Source organism: Lolium rigidum, chromosome 6 (genome assembly GCF_022539505.1).
Source record: "Lolium rigidum isolate FL_2022 chromosome 6, APGP_CSIRO_Lrig_0.1, whole genome shotgun sequence".
NCBI lineage: Eukaryota > Viridiplantae > Streptophyta > Magnoliopsida > Poales > Poaceae > Lolium > Lolium rigidum.
Genome location: NC_061513.1, coordinates 71,729,409 through 71,748,977, shown reverse-complemented (window position 1 = coordinate 71,748,977; position 19,569 = coordinate 71,729,409). Strand labels below are relative to the sequence as shown.

General features: G+C 44.9%; 1 protein-coding gene across 1 annotated transcript; it reads left to right on the top strand.

The window, feature by feature from the left end:
• Positions 1-14,010: 14,010 nt before the first annotated feature.
• On the top strand, positions 14,011-19,018 carry LOC124666165 (phosphatidylinositol:ceramide inositolphosphotransferase-like). The gene is made up of 12 exons (XM_047203513.1): positions 14,011-14,398; positions 14,498-14,587; positions 16,368-16,454; positions 16,546-16,614; positions 17,199-17,279; positions 17,354-17,425; positions 17,535-17,595; positions 17,669-17,771; positions 17,902-17,997; positions 18,078-18,124; positions 18,209-18,369; positions 18,589-19,018. Exons 1-12 carry the CDS (start codon positions 14,366-14,368, stop codon positions 18,667-18,669), a joined length of 981 nt encoding a protein of 326 aa, XP_047059469.1. The 5' UTR covers positions 14,011-14,365; the 3' UTR covers positions 18,670-19,018.
• Positions 19,019-19,569: the final 551 nt, after the last annotated feature.

The following is a 19,569-nucleotide window of genomic DNA, read 5'->3' as shown; positions in this document are numbered from 1 at the left end:
ATTGGTAACACCAACCGGGACTAAAGGGCTATGGAGGGATGCGGCCGGCGGAAAAACCTTTAGTCCCGGTTGGGGACACCAACCGCGACTAAAAGGTTTTTCCGAGTTTTTTTACTCCCACGCACCCTGCACCCCCCCCCTGATCGCCTTTTTTTGGTTTGTAAAATACAAAATAAAATGATAGAAAATTAAAAATAATTGTTTTCATATTCTTGTATGTTATGCAACCTACTATTCGAAGAAATTAAGAAATTCGAATTTTCACTTTTTTTGCAAAAAAAGTTAAAAAAATGGTAAAACCGCAATAACTTTTGCATACGACGTCGGAAAAAAACGTATAATATATCAAAAAAATCCTGGGAAAAAGTTACATCCGAATTCACCCGGGTGTACCCGGTTAGCCAATTTTTTGATTCTCAAAATTCCAAATGAAAATATGAAAGCAGGAAGATTTTAGTTTTTGCTACAAATTATGGATTTTATATTTTTTAAATTTTTCAAAAAAATAAAATTAATAATTGCTTCCAGCATAAAGATTACTATTACTTTTACCCAATTTTAAGATTTTCAAATTTTTAGGTTTTAGGTTTGGCAAAAAAAATATCTAAAAAAGTAAAAAAATTAAAAATTAAAAAAATTAATGTTTATTTATTTATTCACGATTATTATTATTACATCATTATTTTTGTTTATGAAAAAAAATTATTTGAAATTCAAACAATAAAAAAATGTGACATCGACCAACATGTTAATAGGATTGATATGATACTAGTATCACATACATGTGCGCGTAGCACTTGGATGCGGGACGGAATGGAACTCAGAAGTTAAGCGTGCTAGAGGTGGAGTAGTGGGAGGATGGGTGACCGAGTGGGAAGTTTGACCACGAGTAAGTAATTTGACTAGAGATAAGTGTAGTTAGATTAGAGATAGAGACTAAGCTATGCAAATAACTGAAATAATAGAAATTCTGAAAAAAATAGAAAAAAAAACAGAGTGAAAAAAATTAGAAACCCAAATGAATTAATTTTTTTTGAACGAAATAGTCTTTAGTCCCGGTTGGGGACACAAACCGGGACTAAAGGTCCTTCGCCCAGGCGCACGTCCCGGTTGGGGACACAAACCGGGACTAAAGGTCCTTCGCCCAGGCGCACGCTAGCCGCCCACGTGAACGGACCTTTAGTCGCGGTTCGTAAGCAACTGCGACTAAAGGGGGACCTTTAGTCGTGCTTAATTAGTCTCGGTTGCGCAACCGCGACTAATGGCAGTTGCGAACCGGGACTAAAGCCCTTTTTTCTACCAGTGAAATGTAGAAAACTGATAGAGTACTCTCTTTATTCGATTCCTTCTGATGCTCAAATATAATTACAACTGCTCGCCAGCGAATATAGTCATATATACAAGTAGAACATAACACTACCTAGATTTGTTTTTTCAACTTTCAGTTAGACATCGACGCTTGAGACAATCTTTTTTTTTTCCTCCGCTTTCTCTTGTCCGTAATGACCAGTATCAGTTGTGGATTTCTTTCCATAGTGTGCCGTATTGTACCTGGATGTTTTCACATAGTGATAGAACAAAAGCGATGCGGCAATAGTACAGCCACCAATCAAATATGCCACGCCATTCCTGTAAAGATTGATCAAATTGGAATGATCACGACCAAAAGAATGTAGAATTGTAGACTGAAAGCAACTTGAAAATCGTTAGGGGCCCTAGTCTTTCTTTTGTCCCTCAATAGATCAAGTAAATTTTCGAATCTCAGTAAATCCATAAATAAACTTGGAGAAGAGAATAGAATGAATAAATGACAGTAAGGTGGGAATGACAAAAGCATCAACTAATTATCTTTGTCGTGCTACCAAGTTGACATAAGCATGGCTAATATGACTAAATCATCATAGATAAATTAGAAATTGTTCTCTCTGTCCTTCCTTTTGCTTATGAAACTTCTTCAAATAGTTGTGGCTACAAAAGTTTTCTTTGTGTGTGTTAACCCCAGGCCGTATAAAAAAACACCCACCTCAAACTTGTTATTACCTCCGTTCCAAAATATAAGCCTTTAAAAAAAGCTAATTAATGGGAGTGGTGTTTTGGAACATGGGAGCATATGCTCCCTCTATTTTAAAATGCATCTTATATATATTTTGAATTTCAAAAAAATTGAAATCAAAAATTCGCATGTAAATCTTCTCGTGCTACACGCTTACAAAGTTGTTTCATAAAAAATCGACTTATCATGTGATGTGTGTAAAAAAGATAAAACTCAGTGCTAAAAATAATGTTTTTCACAAGATAAGTTTTCTCTTTTTTATATAGACCAAACAAAAAATTTGTTTTTCGTGAAACTTGACGAACGAACATATATTATGAAGATGTACATGTAAAAATTTTTGCTAAAATTTTTCGACATTTCGAAATATGATTTTTTGGTAGAGGGTGCATACGCACCCGGGAGCCAAATTGAATTTCCGCTAATTTATAGCTTTTTAAAAAGGCTTATATTTTAGAACACAGGTAGTAGTAAAGAAGGACGATGTAAGTACCAGTGTGTGAAGTCTTCGTTCACGAATTCATGCTTGTTTATGTGGAAATAATAATTCCGCTGCAAATCAGAGTTGAAAAAGATTATCAAACTTATTTCACCAAATTGTACACAAGAAAAAACAAAAGTATATGTATTATCCCAAAGCTCTTGCATTCAATAGTAACCACATGCCTCAGGTGATTGACCCATACATTTGCCCCTTATTTCACCAAATTGGATAAGTCATGTTTGACTAATCCAAAAAATAGTACACCTTATATCAAGGAACAGGAGGGTAGCAATTACACAGAGCCCAAAGGATTAAGGACCAGCTAGTCAACTACGTACTACAGGCTCACACAGGTGCTAAATTTCTTCTGGTCCCAAACATGAAAGCATCCGATTTTGTATTTATATATATGCAGAACAATGCTCTTCCCGATCACAAAATTCATGTGCTATTTAGAGCATCTCCAGCCGTTTGAGCCCCCGGGCGAAAATCCGGATATAAAAAACGCCAGATTGGATGTAAAAAGGGCGTGAGGGGCAACAATTTCCCAGTCGCACCCCCGGCATTCGCCCATCAGCGGCGATAGTTTCAAAAAATCGTCTTCCCGCTACAAAAGAATCGCCAAAGTTCGGTGATCGGATCAGGCACATTCCGGCGATCGAAACTAGACGATTACATGATCATCGGCGGTCCCTTCTTTAGCCTCGTCTGGCGCAGCACCAGGCGGCGAAGCATTGGCGTCTGCGTCGAAGCGATGGACGAAGCAGCCGACGGGGGCCGGAGGATTTCTTGGCGATGGGTGTCGTACCAAGCCCTCGTCTCCTCGTCCATGTTGGCGTTGTTGCCGCCGATCAGGAACGCCAGGTCGGTGTTCCTCTTCTTCGCCGCGGAGGTTTCCTTGAGCAAGGCAATCCGGACGCCCTGGTTGGCGAGCATCTCCTTCAACCGCACGTCGTGCTTGTCGTCCCTCCCGACGGCGTGCGCCCTCACGTCCTCCTAGCACTTGTCGAAGGATGCCTGCAACCTGTCCGCTGGATGGCCGGCCTTCTTCTGCTCATTCAACTTCTTTTGGCCGAGCTCGGGCCGGCCCACCGACGAGGCTGGGGTTGGAACGTCGGGGTTGTACTGCTCGCCCTTGGCGAGATTCTTGCGCACCTCCTTCCACTTATCGCAGTCCTCGATACGGGCGAACACGTTGAGGTACTTGAACATCTGGCCGTTGTTGTCGTCCGCGTACATGTCGAGCGCCCGCCGCATATGCAAAAACAGGCCGGCGATTCAAGATTAAACCTCGGGCGATGTAGAGTCGACGGAGGAGCCACGGCGAGTGAGCATACCTTGGCTTCAAAGTCCTCGCCGCTCACCGGGTGACTTTTGATCTCCTCCTGTACGTCGTGCCAATTGCTGCACGCCGCCTGAATGATCCCCCAATGGGTGCCCATTGCCTTGTCGCCGCGTACCATCCCGTCTTGTTGAAGTATGAACCGACGAGTTTGCGCTCGTCGAACGCCACCTTGACGCGCTGCCAGTACGTATCGGAGTTCTGATTCGCGCCAATGATGTCGTTCATGGAAACTGTCTTCCAAGCTTCGGCGAGGCACTCCTCTTCTTTGCCCTCGGTTGGCGGCGAGTTCTTCTTCCCCTTGGACAGCGCCTCCGTGAGTTCAGGCGCGGGCTCTTCCTCTTCGTCGACGTTGGTCTGTTCATCTTCTTCGTCGACGTCTTGCGTACCGTCGATCTGATCATCCTGGTCGAGGTTCACGTCGCCCCACGACGCGACGGCTTCCGTCGCCCTTGCCTCCTCTTGTGTGAAGAATCCCGAGCTCGACGCGGCAGCCATGGAGCCCGACGTGATCATCTCCTGCATCACAGGCTCATTCGGCGGTGGCATCTCGGGGTTGGAGAAGGAGAGCGGCCCACGTCGCACGGCATGCGAGATGCCCTGCACCGTCGTACACCGACGATGATGGCGTAAACTCCGCCATGTCGGCGGCGTAGGTGTCCTAGAACATGGCCGTCGTCGGCGACGCCGGCGAGAAGGTGGAAGGAGAGCCGATCATACCTTGGGCCGGCCATGGCCCGGGGAATTGGCCGACGCGCGGCTGGCCGAAGTTAATGGAGACCAGACTCGCCCGTTCGTCCGCCGCCGCCACCACCTTCTTCACGTTACACTTCTTCTCCCTCTCCGCCCTACCGCGAGTTTCGTTCCACCGCCGATCCACATCCGCCGCCCACTCCGCGTTTGTCATGCCCGGTGGCCTCTGTTTTGGCGACCGCGACTTCCTCGCCTTCGGCGCGCCATCGACGGCGAGCTTCTTCGGTGGCATGGTGGTGGAGGGGGAGAGGAGGAGTTGCAACTGTGGGGGAGAATGGCGGTAGCTCCTCCGAAATTCGGCGGGGAAAATGGTTCTATGCAGCGCAGTTTGGAGGAAAAACAAAATTAATTGAGGGAACAACCAGTTCTGTCGCCGACAACATGGGCCCGCTCGACGTTTCGGGCGCTTTTGTTTCGTTCGGATTCCCCGACCGGGCCTCGGGAAGCCGGGGATGGCCTGGGCTCCCCAGATGGATGAAAGGCCAAATCCGAGGAAAAACGAGGAGCCGAGGGCGCGATTGGACTGTTTTCGTCCATCCAGATAAAAAAAAAGACGTCCTGAAGGCCTCGTCGGAGAGACGGTTGGAGATGCTCTTAGTCACCGTACCTGGACCGAGAACAATTCGCCCAAATTGCTGGGCTGAGACCACATTACCCATTCATTGTTATGCAGGGTGGGATTTCCCATAGAAGTTGTTATTGGCAGTAAGAGAGAAAAAACTGTTAGATCTCTAACTCGTAAAGCGTGATAATGCCTCATATGATTTGACCTAATTTGATCCTCTAATCCAGTAACCCTAACACTGTGAGTTGGCCACATCGTTGGGATAAGACATCCACGTTCATTACGAAAGGTGCATACCTTCGATGTGAAGCGGGAATGCAGGATGCGGGGTTGTGGCGGCCAACATTGCCAAAGAAGCTAGAGGCCGGTGCCGACTGCAGGAAAGCGAGGTCAATAGCAGATTGGAGCATCGCCATGGCCCGAATTGTCTCGTGCGCTCCAATTGGGGAGTGGAGGAAGATGCAGCGGCGACAAGGATTCTCGAGTAGCCGTGGTGCGGGTGCCGATGCGCTCCCGCGTTTGGGGCTCGATAATTTTCGTTGCAGAAAGGTCGAGTGACATACGGCCTATATATGTATATGGGCCTGAGTATGATTGAGGCCCAAGTCCGTGTAAGGCACTGACACAACCCCTCTCCAAATGAAGGGACTGCGCGCTTCGCCGTTGGGTTTCTTCTCCAGTTTTTCATGCACAATGTGGCCATGTGGGGCGTGGGATTTGGTGTAGTTCAATCTTTTTTCTTCAGTGGATTCGAGTGCTGCAGGGCATCATTATCTGAAAAACGTGAAGCAGTTAATTAAAACTAGGCAATTAATGCTCAGTCCTTTTTAAACTTCTAGACAGCTTAGTGGTGAAAAGAAGCCAAAATCTCAAAAATATAGATTTTAAATCTTTTGTGGACAACCGCTTTTAACCATTCCTTCACAATTTGAGGAAACCACCAGACCCCAGTTCTTCAGAGCTTCCACCGAATCAATATATTATGATGCCTCTATTTCTCGTTGTAATTACCTAATTTTCACCGTGGTGATGTGGCTGAATTGTGTCCTCTCTAACGAAGCAACCACAACTAGGGTACCTCTGTCTTCCACCGCCGAAGCCACAACCGAGCCGGCGTCGCAGGATGGCACCTCCGCCATGCATGCCGCCGGAAAAATCCTCACGCTACCCTGGTTGCATTCCATCCGATAGCTGTGGCTACCCCTCGTCGTCGGCCCAGATCGAGCTCGAGCTCTCCGGCTGGGATTCCTTCCCCTTAGGGCCGGCCCATTGGGTGGGGCAGAGGGGCACTCTCCCAGGGCCTCTACGCCCTAGGGGCCATCCCAAGATTTGTCACGTACTTAGTACACTTATACTACAATTTTATACTTTTTAGGCCGAATAGTTTGGAATAATTCTAGAAAATATGGTTACTCTATGTTGCAGTTTATCGCGCCTCTACTCCGACTCTTCTTGCCATTTTTTTTTTCAATATTTACCCTTTAGGCCGTACCATTTAGAATAATTCTTGAAAATACAGAAGGTCCAAGCTGCTGGTTACCATGCCTCTACTCTGACTCCTTTAACAAATATATTTTAAAATTTCTAAATATTTTTTCTCAATGACACGATTTCTCTCTAGCCTTCCAAAATATGCAGAACAACACCAACTCTCATAATTTTGTGTGTGTGTTAATTAGAGATACATATGTATACACACATGTACACAAGTAACTATGGTAAACATAAGAATCATGATATATAGTTCGCTCGATCAATAGAAATAAATAATTTTGTCTTTGCCGAGATTCGAAAGACCATGAATATTTGAAATGTAAATATTATTTAATTTAATTTTGCATTACTAATATTTCTCTTGCGGTGAATACTAATACAATTTTAAGTCTTTTATGTGTGGCCAAGTGGTCGAACTTGACGTAGATTGTTCAGAGGCCCAAGCGCACCAACTAGACTTAAACTACAAGTAATATTTAAAAAAACTCAACATAAATATTTTATTAAAGGAATTTTCTAGAGTATGGGTAGGGGCAATGGCCCCCTATCCTAAGAAAGCTTTGCCACTGTAAATAAGGGGTCATTATTGTCGTGTCGGTCTAGGCCCTCGAAGTCCCTGCTGGTACTATGTGCATCCATGAATCTGTTAACATGTGCGTCCACGTACAATTAGCTCAACTTCCTTCTAAACAATCACTTTTTTTACGTTTTGCATGTGCATCACTGTAGTCCTATACACGTGGCATCTGGTTTGGAGTAGATGATGATCGTGCAATAATTAGAGTACAGAGTTTGTACATGTTCAACTACTATGCTAGATTTCATATATGTGAAAAACAATATACAAAATAACTCAATATTAGTTAGTTAGAACATAAATTCACTCCAAGGGCGACACTGACTTTTCATTATCCAACTCACACTCTAAGCTAGCACACGAGAAGCCGAAAAAACTGAACTACAGTTTCTCATGAGCTTATTTTACATGGATAATTCAATTTAAGGTAGTAGCTTATGCACAAGCCCGGAGCTCAAAAAACTAATGCTAAAACGCAACTGCCGAACGGCTGAGCGTCAAATGGGTTCTGGTTGGTAGGCGCGCTTTTGTTGCCTCATGAAACACAACAAATGAAAAATCCAGCATTCCCTACTGACGAAAAATGTAAGCAGTTAATTATTGTCAGACCTTTTCCCCATACGGAGGATTTTCGTAGGCGAATCATAAAGTACGTATCACCTGGTCACACATACATCTACAATTCACCGCCGTGAACCACCTGAGGATTTTTCTATTGTTTCGTATGGCTCGGCTGTCAGGACAATGCTCTTGTACTTAATCGGAGAGAATAATTTATGCACTGAATCCACCTCTGAACCCGTTTTAAGGCATTTATATTCAATTTTAAGGAATTTGATGAACAAGAATATTTGATTCTTTCTGAAGTAATGTTTTAGATACGGTATAAAAACGATATAGCAAATAGCCAAATAGCATGCGGATGTAGATTATCCAAAATTTAGTTCAAATTATCTAAATGCTTGGAACCAGATAATCCGATGTTCGATTCAAATCCAAGAGAAATCTCACGGTGTTAGATTGAGTTGCCAATTTCATCTGGCAAGTAGGTCTAGATCTAAAATTCTTCCACCAGCATACCGATAGTTCAACATCTTAGCTCATATTTAAACCATGTCGTGAATGCTTGGAATTAGCATAAATTATGTCTTTGTTTTCTTAACAAACAGCCTCCGTCAAGGTTGAAAGTTTATATTTAACCTTGCTAACAGCCAACAAAAAGTTAGTATAAAAATATAGTTCCAGAAGACAAGTATCGCGGTGCACAATTGGGAGTAGTGATCAACACCCTAATAACAATGTCCCCGCAAAAAAAAACACCCTAATAACAATGAAAATGATGACAAGGAAGCGATACGAGCACAAAGGGCTTGGAGTGAGGCGATCCAAAAAAAAGCAATCAAATGTTCTGCCCCCCTCGTCGGTGACACCGCCAATTCGCTCCACCTACGGTAGCCCCCGGGGTCTTGAGGTGCAGCGGACCATGACCCCTTGTCGGCAGGAAGGTTCTCGTACTTTGTTTAGTTTTTTTTTTGCGTAGAACCAACCATACCATTAAAGCAAGACAATTACAGAAAGGACCACCACGAAACATGAAATTACACCCAAGTCCTTCATCAGTAACGCGAAGCCACCAACGAAAAGCAGAACGCACCGACGGCGCGCCGCTGCCGCATCGCCACACTGTCCCTGGATCGGCAGATGTCCCCAGGCGGACGGGAAGTTGTCGGAACTCGAACTCCGGAGAGCCTCCATCCTACTCCACCGGCCACATCGCAAACTTGCTTCAAGTCGAGTTGATCAAGATCTCGAAAAGCCGAAGTCGTCGTCTTCGATCTCCGGCATGGTGAAGTCGCCACGACAGATGCCTAGAGCTGCGAGCACGACGGAGGTAGAAGATCCACTTCGGAACTCCACCGGAGCGCCGTCGTCGAAGGAGAAGATCTCCACCTGCAAAACACAACACCGGCATCGCCACCGCCCTCCCAACGCCGCCGGCTGAAGACCTAGCAAACCCTACACTATTTACACATCGAGATCTGGCGTTCCCCCACCCTCCCGCAGCCGAAGCAGCCGGGGGGAGGGGAGGAAACGGCCGAATCCGCGGCGGCGAGGTGGGTTGACCGGGTGAGTTTCAAACAATCGCCTCTCTCCTTTGTAGACGAAGGGGAGGGGACGGCCAAGGAACCGTTTTTTTGGTTCTTTGTTTAGTTGGTTGGTGTATTGTTTAGGATGGTGAGGTGGTGGCAACATTCTGAAGTTGGAATAAGGTACTTCGGGCTCCCGTCCCTACCGTCCCTTTGGTGGTGCTCCTAGCACCGCCGGAGAACGCATGGAGTTATGTGTCTAATGAATCTCCTCCAGCCCTGTTTGTTTTTGTATCCATTTGTGTGGTTATAGGTTTGACTCTTTTGATCTAAAGTTTTCAGCTTTGATCATTTGATATGGTTGTCTCCTTGATGCATGCGCTAGTCCTTGAAGATCTTACCAAGACGAATTTCTGTCTGTCTATTACAACAAGTTCTTATTTCATAAATTTTGCTTGGCCCCAGCGATGGAATGGTGAGGACGGCGTTCACTCCGAGTCATCGCTAGGTGGTCCAAAGGCTTACTTATAGCTTTGTTACTTTCATTTTATAATGCTATTACTTGTTATATTATTAAAAAATAAATTGAAGCAGGATGTTTATACATACGTGTTTGTAAGCGTTGTTTCTGAAGCAAAAAAAAATATAACTAGACTGATGACGTGGTCGACGGCGACTGACTGCTGCGTCTATGACACCGACGTCTCGGCCTTTCGGCATTTTTTGAACCATGCCAGCCCCGAATGAGACACGATCGATGAGACTACCGCGACAACACCGCGTCCTCGTCGCGTTCGTTTGTCCAGTTACGTTTTGCTTCGCCACGATTACAAGCCTAGAGCTCTCACTCTCACTTCCGTCACCCACGCACAACGCCGCCCGATGGCCATGAGAGCGATATTTTTCGTTTCATGCATATGCCGTATTGATTGGCTTAGCACAACAGCACATGCTCATGTTAGCAGTTGGTGCACCTTGTCATCCACTTGTCTCGTAGCATGGCCACCCTAGCTAGCTAGCTACCAGTGTCGGCCGTCGGCGTATTCCGTCCGTCCTGGCCCGGCGGCCCGGCCGATCGTCCCTTCGAGCGAGCTGTATCGATCGCGTCGCGTTCGAATCTCGCCCCTCTTTTTCCAGCTACAGAAAAAAACCGGTTATTCCCGTCCACGTCCAGTGTTTAAAAGTTTGATATGAGGCGACGGTGGCCGTCGAATCGTCCAGGTTGTTTTGCATTCCGTGTGCTCGGAACATTTTTTCCCCTTTATGCCAACCTTGCACAGAATAATAAGGTTTGGGTGACGTTGATACTAGATTGGTTAAAGTTTGATTCTTTCGTGACACCGGGACAAACTGTGATTGTATGAATTATGTATGTTCCACATCTTATTCAACTATTTACCTGCCGAGTGCATTATTTGCCAATGCATGGCTCTCGTGTTGCGTGCTTTAGAGCATCTCCAACAGACGCGCTATATAGGCCGCGCGGCATAAAAAAATCCGATATAGCGCGCGCGGGACAGAATCTGGCGCTCCAGCAAGTGCGGTAAACGGCGCGGCGCTGTAAAATTTTTAGGGCGCGCGGCTTTTTGCACAATCCGGAGCGGCATATCTGGCGCGTCGGCTACAGCGCGCGGCATCGCTCGTCCTAGCGCGAAAAAGCCAACGGCCGGAAAATTCCTCCCCGCGCCCGCGCCTTCATTTCCCCACCTACCGCCGGCGTGAAATCCAGCCGCCGCCGGTCGACTCCGCCGCCGCCCCCGCTTCTGCGCGCCGCCGCGTCGTAGATCCGCGTCGCCCGCACCTCCTCCTTGCAGCGGCGGACCGGCGGACGTTCCTCCGCGCTGTGTCGCTCGCGCGGCCGTCAGCGAGGAGTTGTAGCCAGCGGTCCTTCTCCGCGGCCCCTTCGCGCCACCGTCGCGTTCTCCTCCGCGCAGGCGTCGACATGTCGTCCTCGTCGTCGTCGAGCTTGCTTGCAACATGGCGCGCCCATGGTGCTCGCCCATTTGTTCGCAAGGTATGAACCTCCACCGGCCGGCCTCTATTTACTCGCTACAATTGTTAATAGTGAAGTAATTTCATACATATGTTTGTAGAGTTCCTCATATGATTCATCGGATGACGAGTTCGACCAAGAAGAAGAGGAGAACATATCGATACTATTAGCATACCGCGCCGTTAAGAGGCCAAAATTTGGTGGATCGATGTTCGGTAGACAGAAGTTGTGGAGAGAAAGGATTGAAGGGCATGAGAAATTGATGCGGTCGTATTTCAATGACAATCCGATTTTCCCCGAAAGCTATTTTCGGCGGCGTTTCCGGATGAGTCTCAACTTGTTCAAGCACATTGCAACGGAGGTCACCAAATATGATCGCTTCTTTGAGCAAAGGAGGAATGCCGCCGGAGAACTTGGCCATAGCACATATCAAAAGGTGACCGCCGCCTTGCGTATGTTGGCATATGGTATACCGGCGGATCTTGTTGATGATCATTTGGCCATGGGAGAGAGCACTTCTATCTTGTGTGTGAAGCGCTTTGTCGTTGCAATTGTCAATGTCTTTGGCTCCACATACTTGAGAGCCCCCAATGCTCAAGACACGGCAAGGATTTTGGAGATCAACGCCAACCGGGGGTTTCCCGGTATGCTTGGTTCCATTGATTGTATGCATTGGAGTTGGAAGAATTGTCCAGCGGCATGGCATGGACAATTCAAAGGGTACAAGAAGGATGCCACCATAGTACTTGAAGCGGTGGCCGACCAAGAGACTTGGATATGGCATGCTTTCTTTGGAATGCCCGGATCTTGCAATGACATCAATGTTCTTCAACAGATCACCACCGATGACAAGACTTGCAATGCGGGAAGGTCCATTGGTGGAGTTTGAAGCAAATGGCCACAAGTACAACTATGGCTACTTCCTCGCCGACGGCATATATCCAAGGTGGCAAACATTTGTGAAGCCAATTATTCAACCAAAAGGTAAAAAGCAAACTCAATTCCACAATGCACAAGCGGCGGCTAGGAAAGATGTAGAGAGAGCATTTGGGATTTTGCAAGCCCAATTTGCCATAGTTAGAGGACCGGCTAGATTTTGGGATCAAGAATGCCTTTGGTATATCATGACCGCGTGTGTAATCATGCACAACATGATTATAGAGGATGATCGCGGAAAAGATGTGGATCATACCCACTATGACTTGATGGGGGTTCCCGTGCAAGTGACGAGGTCCGCACATAGGATTGCCCGATTCATTGCCTCATACCATGCCATTCGGTGCAACGACACACATGATGAGCTTCAAAAAGATCTCATGGAAGAATGGTGGAATTGGAATGGACAACAATAGTTGCATATTTGTTGTATTTGTTTGAAAACTATGTGTTGTATTGTCTCAAAACCATGTTGTATTGTTGTATGTTGGACGTGTTGTATTTGGTGTGAAGTATTGTTGTGAACAATGTATTGTATTTGGATGGTACAATATATTTGTGAATTTTTATATATTGTTTGATCTTCTTGGATGCATACTTGTGTGTGTTTGTTGTTTGCGCCGCGCCCGCGCGCTGCAAAATGGCGCGTCCGGCGGAGGTGCTATTTTACCGCGCCAACGCGCGCTGCAAATGGCGCACCCGGCGGAGGAGAAATCGATCATGCGCGCGGCAACGGTTTAGCGCGCGCAGATTTTTGCTTTTGGCGCGCCGCGATATAGCGCGCCTGTTGGAGATGCTCTTAGAGCAACTCCAAGAGCTTGCTCATATGTGGGAAAACTTAAAACGGAGCCCAAGCTAAATGTAACCCTTTATTTATAAACACTTAAATTCATATTTTAATGTGGAGATTGCTAGTTCTAACTTCATGCATATTCAAGTCTTACATCATTTGATTTGCTTCCTTATTCATATTAATTATGAGTTGCAACATGAGTTGCAACTAAAATTTAATGATATCATGTAACTGAGACCGAAGTTAGTTCTCAGTCGACTCAGAAATAGTCACACTCTTTAATGTGACTATCAACATGTTAAAAACTATTTGGGTATTGCCAAGTCCAAAATTCATGATATAAAAACTGGTGGGAGGGGAAAATGACCACGCGCGTAGAAGTTTACGTCACTCTCGCTTCCCCTACCGCTACACTTGCCGTGGGCCGCCCTACCAAACTCCCCTAAGGTCCTGCCGCCCCAAACAAAGGGCCGCACGAACCCTAGGGATGCCCCCTCTCACTTGGTCGGCCATCGCCGCCCATACCTGCTCTGCAGACACATAAATCTACGTCTTAGTATTACAAAGTCTGACAAAAATACGCCAAGTTAGATAATCCCTCCGTTTCAATGAATAGGGCCTTTTTTTGTTGAAATTTTGAGATAAGTAAATTTTGAGCAAATTTTTAGAAGAAACTATCAAGAACTACAATATAAAATATCATATGAAAACATATTTATATGTATCTAAGGGTGTTGATTTTGGATTGTATTAAAAATGTTTTTTTTCTAAAAAATTGACCAAATTCTATGTAGTTTAACTTTTAAAAAATGAGGTACTAGCAACTTTTTCTACTTCTACGAGTTCCAAAATCCAAATGGACGCAGCTGCCTACTGCTACTCCGCTGAGAGAGTGGTCAGTTACTTGAGCTGCTCTTAAGCCAACCACTTTTACCAAAACGTCCACTTTCCCTGCCTCGTTTTCGCGGACCACCCTCCAATCCCCTGATTCAAACCGTCGACGCCGTCGCCGCGTGACTCCTCAGCGGCGGCCTGACCACCCACTCCCACTCGTCGCCTCGCCGGAGAATACCTTCACGCACCCACTCTCTCTTCGCCCAGGGTCCCCAAGCTAGCTGCTTCGGGCCGCCGTCCACTCCGTGGCGGCGCCGATCTCACGGCGGTCCCGAGGCAGCGAAATTACCGCGCGAGATGCCAAGATCGGAGCAGTGATGTGCGGATCGGAGCATGGATGTGAACCCACCCGGAGTTAGCTGCAGTCGGAGGACCCGAAACGGGAGCTGCGGCCATGGCGATTTACCTCGCGCGGGAGGCAACCAAGGTCTCGATTCGTTGCCGTCCTTTTGTTTGCCCCCCATATTCTATTCTAGGCATAGTTTGTTAAGTTCTTTTTTTTTGTCTCCGGTTGGTCTCTGTGCAGCTATGGAGGAAGGTGACCGCGGAGACCACGGTGGAGCTGCAGCTTCTCTTCGAGAAGTGGCGCTTGCTCCTTGCCGGAATTGTGTTTCAGGTGAAGCTCTCAATTTGTTCGTTGAATTGTTTCCCCCGTGTGTTAAAGTACCTGGCCATCCTCTGCTCTGTTAGTGTGACTGCTACTCTCTGAGCCTCAAGTGTTTCAAAATTTTGATGACCCTGATGGTTCGCCCCTTTTCTTTTGGTTTTTTTCTTAGCCTTGCATTGCATAATTGCTGCTAATTCGAGTTTTGGATTAGGGGACTGATTTGAATTCTATAAAGAGTTTATCTTGTCGTGTAGTTGGTTGAAGTAACTAGGCATGCTAAATTATACACCAGCTCGTGTCAAAGGTGTTTTTGATCAGGTGGAGAGTACCAGCGAGGGATGCATGACTTAATTTCCTCTGTGGTCTGTATATACAACTTTAGTACTAGTAGCTTTGTAAGATGTGTTGCATGTTGTGTGCAATAGGTGCAAATTAACATGAAGAGTATATTCAGCATTAACTCTTAACAGCTTGTGATATATGATACATGGTGTCTGCTATAGCTGCCAACTAATACTAAAAGTAGTAGAAGCACGGCTGAATGGCCTTTACCCACCTCTTGTGTACAATCTATCGCATGCTCCATGCCTTAAAATCGATATGAGATGCTTCTAAAGGGTTTGCTTGGCTGAAGCGAGGAGTGATATGATTGCAGAACTGGCCCACGGGATGCTGCTTCTTTCGAAAAGCGTTGTTACTATTAAAAGAAAATAAAGCTAAATTTAGAGTATGCAAAAACTACTAAGGTCTTCTTGAGAACTAGTCTACCGAATAAGTAGTGTAGAAATAGAGGAAGGAGAGAAGCTTTTTCATGGAGTCAACAAAAGGACCAACATCCCAACTTGCACTTCCTTATTCCACTATTGCGCATGGGCTGGTTCTTTCAAATTTGGGTTGGGCTGGTGCCATGGTCCAAAGCAATATATCTTCATACTTGTTGTTAGGCTAAATTATCTCCTACCGTGTTGTCGCTGGTTTACCTGCATTGAAAACTAGCATGCCCTGATGCACCCATGTGAATAGGCTAAATTCTTTCCTACCGTGTTGTCGCTGGTTTATCTGCACTGAAAACTAGCATGCCCTGATGCACCCATGTGAATGGTAGATTCTCTTGCATCAAGTGTCCTTGAAAATAGTATTGTAATGCATGCAACCATGCCCATGGCACAATCTGTTGACCGTTATCAACTACCTTTCTGAGATCGCATGTAAATGGTAGATAAATTGTCTCTTATTTTTGTCTTCATTTTGCAATTCTTCATTACGTTTTGAATTGAATTCTTGTAAAAAATGCACTACCCTAGTTATCTTGTTGCTTCGGCATTTCTTCTCTTGCATTAAGTCTCCTCGAAACTAGTATTGTGGTGCATGCAACCAAGCCCATGGCACAATGCCACAATCTGTAGACCGTTACCAATGACCTTTCTGAGAATTCTCTGTTCATCCATGCAAGAACCTTCTGTGTCATACACTGATTTTTACTGAAACAAAACCCATAAAGTAAAGTAGTAAACTGTTAAGAAACAAGAAAATCATTATAGACGGCTGGATCTCATGAGAGATATTGCACACGAAATAACATCCCTTGGCTACTTGGTGATCAACTGCTAATATAAGTTATCCTTTTCTCCTTGTAATTTATTCAAACTCTGTTCAAGAGAATGGAAAAACTACTAAAATCTAGTATTCATTATTCTGCACTGTCCTCTAAGATTTACTCATTGACATCTTTTTCTCGGACATTAATGGATCGTTTGGAAATTCATGGAAATCTTTTATCTGTAACTAGTATATTCATGGATTGGCTGCTCGAGGAGTGCATTACTTGCATCGTCCCGGACCATTACTCCAGGATTTGGGATTTATGGCTCTTCCGGTATGTCATCTGGTTATAATTAAGTTAATATCATTTAAAGGGGAAGAACTCAATACTGATTTATTTGTGCCACTGGATTTTGTGTTTTTAGGAGCTTGGGCAAGACAAAGGTTATCTTAGTGAGATCTTATTCACTTCCATCTTCGTTACATTTGTGTTGGTAGGTGACTTGTTCGCTCCAATTCTTGTCGATTAGGCAGACTGCAATCTTGTTTTTCTTTTCTTATTATGTCTGATAATTTGACTGGCATGATTGTACCTGAAGAATAAAAATGTGGATGAAACAAACACCAGCTCGTATAGGGAAGAAGCCAATACGTTTTGAAGAAACTTTTTATGATAAGAAATAGACGTGGTGGTTATATAGATTGATTGTGAACATTACATAATTGGTCTCAGTGAGATCTCAAGGTTTTTAGATAATGACTGAGTCGATTGCTGTCCTATATATAAATTGTTGGAGGAGATAAGTAATTTCTAGGTTTGTTTTAGCCAGGTAACAGAAATTTCTTACATTCATCAAAAATATCTTTTGGTGATATTTGTTGTTGCACCATAGTTCTTATAAGATTAAGATGTCACCTTCATTAATTATACTTTCTGGTGGATTGTACCCGAGTCTTTTCTTTGATTTGCTCTTCTATGCATCTTTCGCAGAATTTTCTTACCAATGTTAGTTGTCTTATAATGATTGAGTATAAACTGGAATTATGAGCTTTTGACAATTTATTTGTGGCATTGCAGTGGAGTTTTCACCCTTTCATTTATCATAGCAAGCGTTTCTACACTGTTCTACTCTGGCGCAGGGTGCTTGCATTTTTAGTTGTAAGTATGGCTGTCCTAACTCTTACTTCCATAATTATATGCATGTTTTAACCAGTGACGTTTTTCTCCTCCAGGCTTCACAGTTTCTGCGGATTGTTACATTCTATTCCACTCAGCTTCCTGGTCCAAATTATCACTGTCGCGAGGTGACCTTGAACTCTCAGTTCCATTTGGCTGCAGCGTACTTATAAGCTATCTTATCAGTCGCAAGATCTTGCCACAAAGGGCTGCTGAACATTTACTTTACTTTTATAGGGCTCGAAACTTGCTACTCTTCCACCACCCAATAATGCTCTTGAAGTGCTTCTAATCAACTGTAAGCCTTTCGTTCATTGGGTTTACTGTTCTGAGTGGAAAGTTATCTTGATTTCAAATTTTTTTCCTTGCAGTTCCTCGTGGAGTGCTTTTTGGATGTGGTGATCTGATATTTTCATCTCACATGATCTTTACTCTCGTTTTCGTGCGTACATACCATAAATATGGATCCAAAAGGTATTGAGACATGTTGTGTTGGTGTTTGTGCCTGTTAGGCGTGCGTTTGACTTTGATATTGCATAGGCGGCCTGCCAGCTCGTTCCATGTTCACATGCTCTACTATAACTGGCGGATCTTGTTTTTCTAGGTTGATTAAGCTATTTGCTTGGCTGATGGCCATAATCCAAAGTCTTCTCATCATTGCTTCTCGCAAGCACTACAGCGTGGATGTTGTTGTTGCCTGGTAGGATCAAATCCCATTTCAGTGATACAGTTATATTGCAACTGCATCCGCCTTAATTATAACCGATCCTCTCCCCACAGGTATACTGTCAATCTGGTTGTATTCTTTATTGACAAGAATCTTCCAGGTACTACCCTTGTCTTGCCATCTTGGAATCATATAGAATTTTCTGTACGGTGCATTTTGTGACAAGCTGGCTGCAAATATGCAGAAATGCCGGATCGGACAAGTGGTTTGTCTTTGCTTCCAGTAAGTACAAAAGATAAATATGACAGGACGAAGGAAGAGCTCCACAAGCCCGAGAAGGACAGCAAAATGAAGGAGGAGCTCCATAAGTTATTGAACGGCAACACTGTTGATACCACTGATCGGGTATTATAGGCTTTTGGTTGATGTGCATATTTTCAGTTCAGTTACATCTTTCACTCCATTTGCAGTTCAACCACGACAAACCACAAGTTTCTTTTGACTTGGAGTTAACAGATCAGCATATATGCTGGGACTTCCTTTGTAGTTTGTAGAGAATGGCATGCAGTTTTTTTTTTCTTCCTTTTGCTGTTTTCCTGACCAATATTTTTCTGATTGTTGCAGCGACAACGGGGTCAGATGAACGGAAAGCATGGCGAAGACATGAACCACACGCTCAGCGATGCTACTCCCAACGGTGCATGAGCAGCTGTTTTGCGCTTATCTTTCACAAGGTAATCTGCTGGGCGAAGAAAAAAAGTTCCAGCTGCCTCTGTAGCATCTTGTTCTGCAGTCCCACTTTACTGTGATCAACGTACTGGATGAGGCAAGGCGATGAATGAAGTAGTCGACGCCGCTGTAAAGAATGTAGTAGCTTCGATCTCGTGGGGCTGCTGCTGCTGTAGGTGGGCACCCCGATACAGGTTCTGTAGTTTCACCGTTTTAGACGTCGGATGACGAACCCTTTCAGATTGATACGGAGACAAACAAAAAAAACTGGGGAAAACTGATATTGTTGTATGTACATATGATTATTGATGAGCTTTCAGTGTTTGTGTTATCATCATGGACAATCTTGGCCGTCCACTCGCAGCTTTGTGTAGCGAGTGGTGTCTGGTGACGCGTGTGAATGACCATCCGGGCGGATACGGATGGAATCGCGTGAGCACAGATCGCGGGAGAGCTGAGGTGGCCTCATCACAAACATCCCGCCGCTGTAAAGCAAAAAAACGCTCGTCTCAATGAGCGCACGACGTTCCGTGCACGACGGAGTAGGTCCTTCATCATCGTCTCCCATGTGCAGCAGCGGCGCAGACTCATGCCCCAGGTGTGTGTGCACTGAGTGACATGTGCAGCCTCCAGCGCGACAAGTCGCCGTTCCAGCCGACCACGAGAAGGTTTTCATAAGGTAAATGTAGATGCACCTTATAATGCCAATAGTATGGAGATAAATTAATCAGACGCATGAACATTAGTCAAGTTATTATGGAATCTGATTCACTGAGCTGGTTTCGCTATGTAAAGCAAGAAACAGTCATAGCCTGTTTTAAAACAGATCCAGGAGCCTATTTTGATATTCTGCATGCAAAGAGAGAAGCAAATTAG

Bases quoted from the DNA above. Each gene is read 5' to 3' on its own strand.
- LOC124666165 (XM_047203513.1), top strand. From the start codon at position 14,366: ATGGCGATTTACCTCGCGCGGGAGGCAACCAAG. The intron at 17,596-17,668 runs GTAAGCCTTTCG...TTTTCCTTGCAG, and splicing joins TGAAGTGCTTCTAATCAACT to TTCCTCGTGGAGTGCTTTTT. The intron at 17,772-17,901 runs GTATTGAGACAT...TTGTTTTTCTAG, and splicing joins CATAAATATGGATCCAAAAG to GTTGATTAAGCTATTTGCTT.